Source organism: Borostomias antarcticus (genome assembly GCF_949987555.1).
Source record: "Borostomias antarcticus genome assembly, chromosome: 5".
In the NCBI taxonomy this organism is placed as follows: Eukaryota; Metazoa; Chordata; class Actinopteri; order Stomiiformes; family Stomiidae; genus Borostomias; species Borostomias antarcticus.
In genome coordinates this window covers 27,456,713-27,469,665 of record NC_140238.1, presented here as the reverse complement: position 1 = coordinate 27,469,665, position 12,953 = coordinate 27,456,713, and the positions used below count along the sequence as shown (strand labels likewise).

At 47.2% G+C, this 12,953-nt stretch overlaps 1 protein-coding gene across 1 annotated transcript; it reads right to left on the bottom strand.

Moving 5' to 3' along the window:
* Positions 1 to 7,011: 7,011 nt before the first annotated feature.
* nptxra (neuronal pentraxin receptor a) lies at positions 7,012 to 11,376 on the bottom strand (the record flags this gene model as incomplete). The annotated part of the gene is made up of 5 exons (XM_084439048.1): positions 7,012 to 7,236; positions 7,428 to 7,607; positions 9,058 to 9,299; positions 9,431 to 9,662; positions 10,696 to 11,376. 5 exons carry the CDS (start codon positions 11,374 to 11,376, stop codon positions 7,012 to 7,014), a joined length of 1,560 nt encoding a protein of 519 aa, XP_084295174.1.
* Positions 11,377 to 12,953: the final 1,577 nt, after the last annotated feature.

Here is a 12,953-nt window from a genome sequence, read left to right as displayed (position 1 = left end):
TATGTGTGTGTGTGTGTGTGTTGGAGGGACAGCAGGGAAAGAACCCTGCAGCACATCTTTTAATTAGCCTTCACGTTAATGCAGACAGACTAAAGGCAAGCACTATAGAAACCCTGGGCAGCCTGCCCTTTAACTGTGATCTGTAATGATCAGCTCTGCCATGGAGGGCAAAGGTCACAGGGGCGGGCCTGCACACCACACCCCAGGGTGTCCCTCAGAACGCCAGGCCAGGCCCTCGGTATACTGGTGTACTCTGTCTATTGATATTGAGAATATTCCGTGTCGTTCCTATCAGTCTCAGACACAGTGAAGGGTGGCGTGCATGGCTGACAGGATATCTGAGAGGAGGATGGGAAAAAGAGATGATGAGAGATGTGTGCGTGTGTGTCTATGTGTGTGTGTGTGTGTGTGTGTGTGTGTGTGTGTGTGTGTGTGTGTGTGTGTGTGTGTGTGTGAGAGAGAGAGAGATAGAGTGAGAGGGAGACTAGATGTTTTCTAACAGATGGCATGGCAGCCTATAGACTAAGATGTCCATGGAGAGGCAGAGTGGACAGGCCTGAAGGCGTTTTTAAGCACAAACACACACACACACACACACACACACACACACACACACATACACACACTAAGAATGGCTTTTGAAAGTAGTTTCAAGAGTACAGACTACTTCAAGTACTGCTATCAGGGGGGGCAGCCATTATGCTATTCTGTAGAAAACAAAAACAGAAAAAGTAGCTATCAGATCAGAAAAAAACAAGCATAAACACACACACAAATACATACACAAACAAACACACACACACACACACACAAATAAACAAACACACACACACACACCTAATCTTCCTGTGAAGAACAAGAGTTCCTTGACCTTATGTTTGACCTGGAAGTCAAATCTCCCCTCCCCCCCTCAGGGCCACAAGCTGCCAGTACTAAGATGCATCCTCTGACTGGTTCATCACCACCAGCTCATGCAGAGAGAGAGAGGGGGGGGGGGAGGGAGAGAGAGAGAGACAGCCAGAGAGAGGAGAGTAGAATCAGAGCACAGTATGTCATTTCTTCTCATGGTTCCAAACTGATTCCTGGCTCCTGTCCTTGACCGCTTGTGTAGGAGCTGACAGAACAGGACAGGGGTGTAAATACTTACAAGCAGCAGTATGTCTGAACAGGCCAGGGGTACTTAATGCGTTTGCATGTCCGCCAATGGCAAACCCATCAGAGTTTGATACCCTTCTGCTAGGAGCCCATGGGGAGAGGAGGATGTGAGCCAAAGAGCGGAGGGTTTGGAAGGGAACCGGGCGGAGCGTCGAGCGAGGGGAGAGGACGGAAGAGGGGGAGAGCGTGAGACAGAGAGAGGGATGGAGGGGGGCGCTGGATAGAGAGTCCAGATGGCCGCTGAACCAGGAGGCGAGGTATCGGGATCCGTTGCCAGAGCGAGGAGGCAGCAGGCTGAGGGGGGCGGATGAAAAGCCCGCTGGAACGAACCGACGCGTGGGACGCAGATTGGAAAGCTATCGCGGTGCGCTGGTGCCAACTCTGCGCTCCCGTGCGTAGACTAACACACGGACACATACCTGCCCCCCCTACTCATACACACGCACAAACAAACAAACAAACACATTCACTGCCTTACATGGCCTGAGACTGTATGGTTCCCTCTCTCCACACCATGGATCAACAGGGATTACTCCCGGAGGGATACAGGGATATGGAGATGGTAGGGAGCGCTAATCCCTTGGGAATATCATTGTTAGGAAAAATCAAGTGGTTCAGCGGTCCCATCGCATTGATCTCGATCTTTCAGTATTCTGTTGATCTTTTTAGATGAAGAAAAGAGTGGAATGGAATCTAACCGGAATCGAACCCTGGTGGTCTCTAGAGGAACCCTGGTGGTCTCTAGAGGAAGCGTTGGCGAGATTCTCACGCTGCCCCACTCATCTCTCGGCTCTCGCTGACACGGTCACATGTGGATGGAGGACTGGTGCCCCTTGACCTCTGACCTAACTGTTCAACACTGTATAAGGGTGGTTTCTCCCCAGAGAGAGACCTTTGTATGAGGGTTAACTGGATTTGTCCAGGGCTAGAGCTCTTCTTGCGTAAGAACCTTCCTGCCTGCCAGTCTGCCTGTCTGTCTGTCTGTCTGTCTCCCTGTCTCTCTGTCTCTCTGTCTCTCTGTCTGCTGAATGGAAGTGTTGGCAGTTGCAGGTTGAGCTGTTCTACAAGCTTTCCTGTAAGGTTATTATCTACAGATGATTGTGTTAACAAGCACCATTAAGCCCTGTCCCATGAGACAGAGTTGGGACAGGGCGGGGGTTGCCTCAGGACAGGTGGACAGAGATGGCTTCTGCACTGAAGACTGCGCTCATTCACAAGACCCCAGGCAGAGTCTACAGACCGGACCTGCCGGGGAGCGTGCTGAGTCTGAGGGTTTGACCTCCAAACTGCAGCAATCATGAACTGTATCTCCAGCAACCCCCCCCTGTCAGCAACTTCCTCCCCAACTACACCTATAGCACATGACTACTAATCACCATGACATGGATGGAATAAGAAAATCAAGGTGTCTTATAAAATACAGACACTGTGTCCGTGTCAAATACTGTAAATGTTGAAAAGATTGATCTCTTGAAATCAATTTTTTGACATCACAGGAAAAAGTATGGACATCTGTACGTTTTCAAGCTGTCAGGGAGGCTGTTCCAATAGGCCAAACACATCCATGACTTTTAATCAGGCCCGCCAATAAATTCTGACAATCAATTGAATGTGGCCCGTGTGCTGGTGTTTAAATGTACGTCTGTGACAACAATACAACATTGAAACACAGAAGGCGCAGCCTCGCCCCTGCTCCAGCTCCTGCAGAAGGCTACCGGAGTAATGCTATCTGCCTGTCCAAAGGTTGCAGCTAGCCTAAACAATGGCCATGTTTTTTTGTTGTTGTTGACAATTTCAAGGAAGATAGGAAACAGAATATTTATTTTGTGAATTCAAACAAACGGCAACAATCAGAAAGAAAGAATCACCTTCGGAGGCATTTCGAAATGAAGCATGAGCACAACATGGACATGGAACAGTGGCTGCAAAAAGTCAAACAAAACACAAGGCTATTCACTCGCATTAACAGTCAGTGAGGGAACTGTGAAGACAAGCTTTATAATAGAGGAGGAAACAGCAAGAGCATGCAAGCCATTCACAGACGGAGAGTTTATTAAAAGTTGCATTGAAAAGGTGTGTGATGCTGTAACTACTGTAATGCCGCGACAAGAAGCAGACATTTGTGAGTATTAATCTCTCCCGAAGTAGCCTTCATCCTGGCTACTTCCTTCTTGTCACTCCAACAAACCATCACTTTCGACTCATCCGGAAGCATGGAAATACTTTTCTGGTTCTACCTCCTCTTCCATGGAACCGGATACTTTCTTCAAACCCCCAAAGATGTCCAGCTTTTCACCGATGTCGCCATCTCCCTCGGCTTCGGCGACTACTACAGCGGCCGCCAGTGCTCTCCCCCTTGGTCCCACGAATTCTATTCACCGATCTGAACTTAACGTCACTTGCCCTTTCCTTAGCTCTTTACAAACTCTACCCCGTTATCATCGCTGCCTGCAGCTGGAGTCACAAATTAATTCTCATCCACTGCTTGGAATAGTTTCCGCTCATTCCATGATGCATACCAACTCCCGTTCCCCTCGTTCGATCTCCTCGCAATCGCCAAGTCCCATTCCCACCTCTCCATCCAAACTTCCGCCATCCAAGTCTACCTCAGTGGAGTAAACTAGCCTGCCAAACTTCTCACAGGACATCCATGCCTGTCCATCTCCAATAGCCAAACCACCATTCTCATCAGGGGCCTTCAGTGCCAGGAAACTCGTCTCCATCACCAACGCCTGCCCCTAACTGCCGACCTCCTCACCTCCTGTATCCATAATGGGAACCCTCCGGTTCATACTGGGTAACCCCCTCCATCGACCTCAACCTCAAGGCCATGTTCCTGCTAGCTTTTATTTGGCTTCCTACGGTGCTCTGAGTTCACCGCCATCTCGTCTACCTTCAACCTTTCCGTCCGCCCACGCCTCTCCGATTTCCAGCACCATTCTGAAGATTCCCTCAACTCATTCAAACAAAGCAAGACCGACCAAACGCATAGTACCTCACCCATTTTCCTCTTCCAACTCGTACCTCAGTCCCTTCGAACCTCTAACAAAATTCATACTAGTTGTTTTCTCACATGCTTCTGCTTTGGCATGCCACCCCTCCCCATCTCCTCCTCTGCTCTTGAGCTCCTCTATCTGCTATCCAGGTGCCATGCGGGCATCTCTGGGAAGCCCCTGCTGAGGGACTCATCTGCCACACTGTTATCTGCCATGCGTTACCTCAGCTCATTCATACAGTCATTTATGTATTTATTTATTTATTGTCAACCATTCATTCTGTTAATCATTCCAGTAAACTTCCTTATGTATTCAGTTGTTGGTGTGGTCTTTGAACCGAAATGAATTTAGGTACAAATGTGCAATTCTCTCACATACTGACCTCACACACGTTCACTCTCTTTTGAACAGATTGAATTAATTAAAACTCAATTGACTCCAACCCTGATAATGTTCATAGTTCACACGCACGCACGTCCACACGCACGCACGCACGTACACACACACACACACACACGCATACACACACACACACACACACACACACACACACACACACACACACACACACACACACACACGGTGTTCCGTGTTCCGTTGAGTTGATGGCATGTCCACAGCTGGCTGCACAGACATGACAGACTGCAATGAGAGCCAGAGAGTGTTTGTGTGTCAGTGACAGTGAGTGACTGGATGATCAATAAGTGATGGTGACAGTCCATGTTCTACAATAGCTGTTTATCTGCACAGAGTAATCCCACTGGTGGTCCCAAACCACTAACCTGTGGACTCTACAGAACCTCTGATACAGCTCTGTATCTGATTACTCTCTGTAACTGTCAGTCATGACACACGCGCGCGCGCACACACACACACACACACACACACACACACACACACACACACACACACACACACAAATTACACTAAACTATAGATAGGTTCTATTTCTCACAGCATACACACACACACACAAACACACACACACAGCCAAATCTTCCTTACATATAATCACTCAACCACTTCAACACACACGGCATCGATCGAGGCAGACTCAAACAAAGCATGAAATATACTGTTATTTAGCCTTGATCTTATATCAATATCAGTTGTTGTTGTCATTGTAAGGTGTAAAAACTCCCAGCTGTAGAGATGAAAGACACAGACTCCACTTTCCAAACTCAAGACCAATGGACACCACAGACGCTGACTGAATATTGTTTATTTATAGAGACAAACAGTCCACATACAGAGAGCAAAAGCAAGAGACAGAAGCATACGCCTGAGGGGGAATTGCATGAAAAAACACCAGCAGCACAGGAAGTAAATGCCAAAACATTAACACACTACCCCTAATTAACACTAAATTGTCAGTTTTAAGAAATTGTCTTGTAAGTAAATGTATTTGTTCTTTGATACATAAGACACCACCATGACATCAAGACAGCAAAAGGTTGACGTGAGACAAGAGGCACTACACTGACGAGGCAGACAGCAGACTAGCATAGAGCAGAAGCTCTTCATAGAGCGCTGAGGTCTGATGTCATTTTGTAGGCAGGGAAGTTTGCATCACCGCCATTTGGTTCTGAGTTCTAAATCTTTATGTGAAAAATTAGTGGGTTTCGCAAAAAATGCTGAAAATAAGTAAATATGTGTTTAAGAGACTCCCAGACTGCAGTACATTTTGTTTTAAAAGTTAATTAGTTAGTTGGTTCTGCGGTCGATGTTGCTAGTGCTATGCTAAACATTTTTGAAACTGGATTACTTGAGTCAAATGTACGTATTTCTGACATCTACCATATTTACTGGGCTAGCTATGTGAAATTCATGTTCCTTGTAGCTAAATCTGTCCATGGAAAAAAAATATTAGATACAAGATTGACTAGCTAAGGCAGTTTTGTGTTTATATGTGTGGTATTTATTCAGTTTGGGTAATCTCACACCCTCTAGTGCTAGCTCACGTTATGAAAAAACATGGCGGCCATTTGACTGCTGCAGTTCAGTTTCAATAATAGTTAGCATATCTTAACAAATATATTATTTTTTGGCATTTTTCACAAATCCCATTCATTTTTCCCATAAGGATTTAGAACTCAAAACCAAATGGCAGCAACACAAACGTTTCAGCCAACAAAATTATGACATCACCTCACAACTCTATTAAGAGATTAATGGATGTTTCCAGGGATACAGTAATCCAGACAGGCACATCCCACTGTCAGCTCTATGGGAGGGATGGAGGCTGTGGTGTTATGACTTGGGATCAAGGTCAATAATGTCCATTCAGGACTGTTATTAGAGATCTAGAGTCATTAAAGTTATTAGAGTCCTTTGAATTTGCAGTAGCTAAGCATTTTGTGTAAGTATTTTTACATTACATGATTGCACATTGAATATAGACATTACATGGTGGTGTATCATATTGTATGTGTACAGTATGTGCAGAGATCATATGCATGCACTGAAACATAGTTAAAAACATATCACTTTATACTTGGAATGTAGAAGCATTTAAATACTTACTGGCAGGTAAATATGATCACACCACAAAGGCAATCAATACTTTATGCTGGTGGTATGAAAAGTATCAAATATCATGTGCTTGCCCTGTCAGAAGGATCAATAGATCAGATCACTGTACAGACTGTAAATTGTAACCAACAAGGAATATGAAAAGAGATAAGAAATCTGTTTTGATCAAAAAGCAAAGCTTTAAAACAGAAACTGAGAAATGCAAAATCACAAACCCTTTCCTGTTTCTACCAAAGTGCTTTAACCAGCCCCCGGATCCCCCCTGTTCACCTCTGCCCCGGCCGAACTACCACCCATTCTACCCCCTCTCTCTCTAGGCCCCGCCCCCTCACGGCCGTGTGTGTTTGGCGCAGGGCTCCCCGGCCTGCTTGGAGGCCCCTCCGTACACCTCCAGGTCCCTGTCGCTCCAGGGGGCCACGTTGCCCTGTGTGACGCGGCCGCAGCGCGCCAGCCTGGCCACCTCGGCGGCGGGCAGCACCCTCTCCCACAGGTTCACCTGGGACAGCTCCCCAACCAGCGCCTGGGACGAGTCGAACCGACCACCCAGGGTGTCCTAGAGAGGGAGGAGCAGCGAAGAAAGGGAGAGAGAAGAAAAAGACGGCATGCGTCTGTTTTCACCCGGCCAATCACAGTAGATCAGAAATGGCCTCAAGAAAATGAGAAAGGAAGAGAATTTCTGTTGATAGAGCTTTCATACTGCCATCTTTCCCTCCACTCCTCCCTCCCTCGTTCCCTCCCTCTCACCTGCTCCTGCCCCAGGATGAGGACCCCTCCAGGTCTGATGTGGTGCCAGGCTGCCAGCCCCTTGCCTTGGCCCCTCAGCTTGCCCCCCTGGTAGGCCTGCCACGCCCCACCCCTCTGACTCCAGCTCACACACAGGTGCTGCCAGTTGCCCCGGGATAGGTTCAGAGGCAACTGCGCCACCTAGGGGTGGGAGGGCAACAAGGCAGGTTGGAACATGACGGAGCTGATAAAGTTGGTCACACTTTACAATAAGGGTCACAAAAAACATTAGTTAACTGTTAACTAATGCTTATTTAGGGTTAGGTTACTAATGTTAATTAATACCTTAGTTAAGGTTAGGGTTAGGTGAGTTAACCTTAGTTAACTAAAATAACATTAGTAAATGGTTAATGGTTAATAGAGACATTAGTTAACTGTTACTTAATGCTTATTAATGCATGAACTAATGCTTATTAATGTACCCTTATTGTAAAGTGTTACCATAAAGTTGTAATACTGGCCACGCAATTATTCCTCTGCCATTGGTGGGTTAAAAACATGAAACCATGTTACTGGTATGTCCACTATCAAAAACGTGACTATCATACCAACAGCAATAACACAAAGAATACCCCTCCCCGAAACTGCAATTAATGAAATTGTACTTGTTATACACAATTGAAATTCACTACATGACTCATCATCTTAATAAGGGAAGTGTGGTGCTGAATTTTCTGAATCTATCTCAAAACATTACCTCCACAGACCCCAGCTCTGTACAGGCATGCTATTTACACAATGATATCCTTCTGCAGTACCCTTCGGGCACTCCTCTCCTGTCCTCAGATGTTCTCTAGTTAAAGGTGCAGTATGCAGTTTGGCTCCGAGTTTTTGTGACATTTTTTGCAATTCTCATTACAGTATATTCCGACAGCCATCACTAAATAAAGTGCTCTGACACTAAATTAAATGAAATAAATCCATAATCTGTGGAAGTCGCAGGACTGTAATAAGTGTGTCCAGTCATTTTGAGTTGCCAACTTGAAATGATTGGGTGGCTTACCTGCCTGTCAATTTACCTACCTGCCTAGCGAGTGTTATTTATTTTCCCCACACTTTAGAGGAGTGGCTTTGGAGGGAGGTCTGAAGGGAGGGATGAAGATTTTGTTGGTTGCGTTTTTCAAAATCTTTTTTTTTTAATCCAACAGGAAATCACAAGCCACATACTGCCCCTTTAACACTGGCCTCTGTTGAATGCAGAATCCACTACAGTATAACAGGGATTTACTGTTGGGCATTTAATGCTGGTATACTGCAGTAACAGCTTTTTAACTGATTATTTATTGGAGGATTACTGTATTCGCATATGTAAATCCTCCATGTAAATCTACGTCACTGCCTTGTACAATACCTTTTCCTTACAAGGTTGGGGTCAATATAATTTCATAGCTTATTATTTCTTATATTATATAGCTTATATATTTCTTGTTATAAATCTTATACAAAGGTATTTTTAATAATTTGCTTATCTTTTGTTATGGGAATTGTTTTAGTTTTACGGAATTCTGAATTGACTGAATTGAAACAGCATTGTAATGTCAATTAGACTGTTCCAGAATGTTCCTGTGTCTACTCTGGACTGTTGCTGTACCTTGTCGTTGATGAGCAGCTCCACGGGAGTGTGCAGACCCTGCAGGAGCACCAGCTCGTTAGGCTGCTCCTGCACGGCGTAGGACAGCGGCGTGCCGATGCCCCCCTCGGAGGGGCGCAACCACAGGCAGACGGTGAAGGCCCCCAGCTCAGGGATGGGGTGGCCCACCACGGCGTACATATAGTTGGTCCGTGTGGGGAAGGACAGCCTGAAGCCCCCTGGGTAGGGATACTCTGATAGACCTGGGGGAGAGAGAGACGGATGGGAGAGGAATGACAGGAAGAGAAAAATGCATCAATATGACCTTTGCCCCTCCTCTCTTCTCCCCCTGTTTCTCGGTCTAGACCCCACACTCCTCCGCTCCATTTCCCACCTTCCTCCAAGTCTGCTATGCGGTGACGGAGGGTGCTGATGCCCTGTTCGATGTCCTGCCGGTGCCTGTGGGTCTCCAGGCGCAGGGCCTTCCTCTCCTTCTCCAGCAGCTCCACTTTCCTCTCCAGCTCTCCCTCCAGGTCCTCCACCCTCCAGTGCTCCTGCCCTGCCTCGCCCGAGGGCCCTGTGGTGGACTCATCTGTGTGGTTGTGAGGAGAAGGCCCGATGTCTGACTGCAGGGGATGGAAGATATTGTCATCTTGAATAATATAATAATTAATAAGGCATTTGTTTGTTACAACAGGATTTTCACTGCACTGATCAATGTTAGGTGAGTAGATACCTTGAGGGAATATAGGAAGGAAGGAAGGAAGGAAGGAAGGAAGGAAGGAAGGAAGGAAGGAAGGAAGGAAGGAAGGAAGGAAGGAAGGAAGGAAGGAAGGAAGGAAGGAAGGAAGGAAGGAAGGAAGGAAGGAAGGAAGGGCTCAAACAGGGTCAATAAAGGACAATGAACACAGAGCTCTATCTCTTTCTCTTGCTGTACACGTAGGTGATGACATGAATGGTTGTTTTGTTGTTAGATGAGCTGGCAAGCTGTTTTGTTTCAATTATGCACCAGCGATTATGATAAGCAAAACACATGCAGACGATTACGGGGGAGAGAAAGAGCGTCAGGCGAGCAGAATGTCTCTCACCAACCAACCAACCAATGAATGTCTAGGAGAGCAGAGTGTCTCTCACCAACCAACCAACCATCCAACGTCCAGGAGAGCAGTGAGTCTCTTACCAACCAATGAACGTCTAGGAGAGCACAATATGCCTGCAGATAAATATTAATTTGTAATTAACTAGAACTAGCATACTTTTACCAGAATAAAGCTAATGATGTTTACGTATAGGCCTAATCAATTATCAGAGACGAGTCTATCTTCCTAGATCTAGTCTCATAGAGACTTGAAAGGCCATCTCTCTCACTGACACGCGTACCAGTCACCCAGACAGGATATGTGAGTAGAAACGAATGTGAGTGGAATCGAGTCAGAAAGAGGCCATAGCGATGAGAGGTAATCATGACGAGTGCTCCACGGGGATACGCTATTTCATATGCAAGTCAGGATCTAGTTTGCACTGAAAAGTACGGAGATATCGTCGAGCCTTCAAATCCAACTAGACCCGATCCAACTAGACATGATCATACACTCAATCGCTATTGATTACAAAAGTAATGGCACATACTGACTGTACATGACTGACTCCGTGTATTACCTCTAGTCTCTCTATGCGGTTTTTGAGCTGAGTGATGGCCTGCTCCAGCTCGTCAACAGCACGGGCGGTGAGCAGCTTTGCATCAGTCGGCGACGCCGGAGGGCTGTCCCGGACCATGAGGTGACCCTCCTCTCCCCCTCTCCCTCCCCACAGCCCTGCGCTTCTCTCCGGGCTGCTTCGCCCATCTATCTCGCTCTCGCACTCCGAGAGCTTGCCTGTTAGCTCCCTGATGGTCTGCTGATCGGTGAGAATCTGGTCCTTCTGATGGAGCACAGTCTGCCGTAGTTCCTCCGCGGTGGTTCGAAGGTGTCCCCAATCCTTGCCCGCGTACAGCGACGGGTCATCCGCTTGTTGCTGAAAGTTCTTCGGGTTGCATTCGCTCATAGGAATAGGAGTGCAGATGAGTCGACTGACCGTGGCGTCCGGTCTGCCTCCAGCTCCAGTGTCGTCCAGACCGCTGAGTATGTTGAGGGTGGGCGCCTCAGAATCGGGGGTTTCAGAACCATGGAGAGCGCCTAGAGGACCAGCCCGCGCCACGGAACCCCTAGCCGGAGACTGCACTCCATAGTCCCGAGACAGTGAGTGATTGTCGGCTGCAGGCTGCGGAGGTGCGGCGGCGGCGGCGGACCCTGTATGGACCGCAGCGATGATACATATAACCGCTCCGATAAAGGCCACCATCCCGGCGGCCAAAATGATAACGATGAACTTCAGGGTGGCGGCGGGAGAGATCAGTTATTAGGAAAAACGGACAACTCTGCCTGGTTTAATAAAACACTGATCGAGCGCAATAAAACAAATGATCGGAATATTTGTGTCCATATCATGACAGGTGCCTCTTTTCCACCATTAGTTGAAAAATAATATTTTCGACTCAGCAATATGGTTTAACCGTTCCATATACCTTTGTTCCTTGTCCATGTCTACAGAGCATCGCTCCATCTACCACGATATGTTATCACTGGGAGACAACGTGTGATGAGGGGGGAGAGAGAGAGAGAGAGAGAGGGGGGGGGGGGGGGGGGGGGCTGTAGAGTGTCTGTCTCTGGTCACCCACACCACTCACATTTCTGTAGGCTAGCCGATCCAATCTCAGGTTAAAGAAAATTCTAATTAATAGGATATATACGGCTTGTTATCAGTTTTCCGCTGCTGCTGTTGCCGCTGCTGCGCATACTGTAGTGCGCTGCCCATAAGTCAACTTCAAGGGTCCCCGTGGGACTGCTGAGTGAGACTGATTATGGAGGTGGTTTTGGTGCAGCAGGAGCACTAGAGCGTGCCTCCGACCGGAGCAGCAGAGGCTATTAGCGAGCTCATTAGACCGTGGTAGCACAACCGGGTCAGGTAGAAGATATATAATCTGTGATATCACACACCGTGCAAATAGTGTGTGTGTGTGTGTGTGTGTGTGTGTGTGTGTGTGTGTGTGTGTGTGTGTGCGTGCGGGAGAGAGAGAGAGAGAGAGAGAAAGAGAAAAAGAGAAAAAGAGAAAAAGAGAGAGAGAGAGTTTGTGCGCGTGCGTGTGAGGCTTTAAGGTATGTGCCTGCCAGTAGGTGCACAGAAAGCTTTTGCCACATAGCAGGCGAGAGGTTGAGATTACAGAAAACCCCATCAGAGGGAAAGGCAGAAGAGAAACGCAACCTCTTCTCGGATTCCATTCTCAGTGAGTGAGTATGCCTACAGGTCTGATGGAAGCCACCAGTTTGCTTTTGATTGTTGAATACATTTTACTCCACCTCACCTTTCAGTCAGTGGCGTGCACAGGGGGGGCGACCGCCCCCCCCCCCCCCCCCACCCCTTGTGCCAACTTGGTTGAAAACACCGCGTTAAAGTGCCCTCTTGAGTCATGAAAACTAGAAGACGTGCCCTATCAGCTGCCCTTAAAATTATGAAAACGAGAGGATGTGTCCTATCGGCTGCCTTCTTGAGTGATGAAATAAGAGGATGTGCCCTATCGGCTGCCCGTCACATATACAGCAAGAATATTCAATAATGTGTCTTAATGAGTGCTCTGTTATTGGATGATGTGTAATGCTGTACCCTATTGGTGCCCTTCCAATGGTCTTAACTTGACGCTCCCTCTAGATGCCCTTCCAAAGGTAAACTGTCATTCTAAAGTGTCATCTATGCTGCCACTACATGACAGTAACCCCAGTAGAGAAAAAGGGATGCAGTGCTATAAAGGGTGTCTGTATGAGAATGTTGCAAGGTATGAATGCCCCTCAAGCAGAGAAGATGTGATGCCATAGAGTAGGATG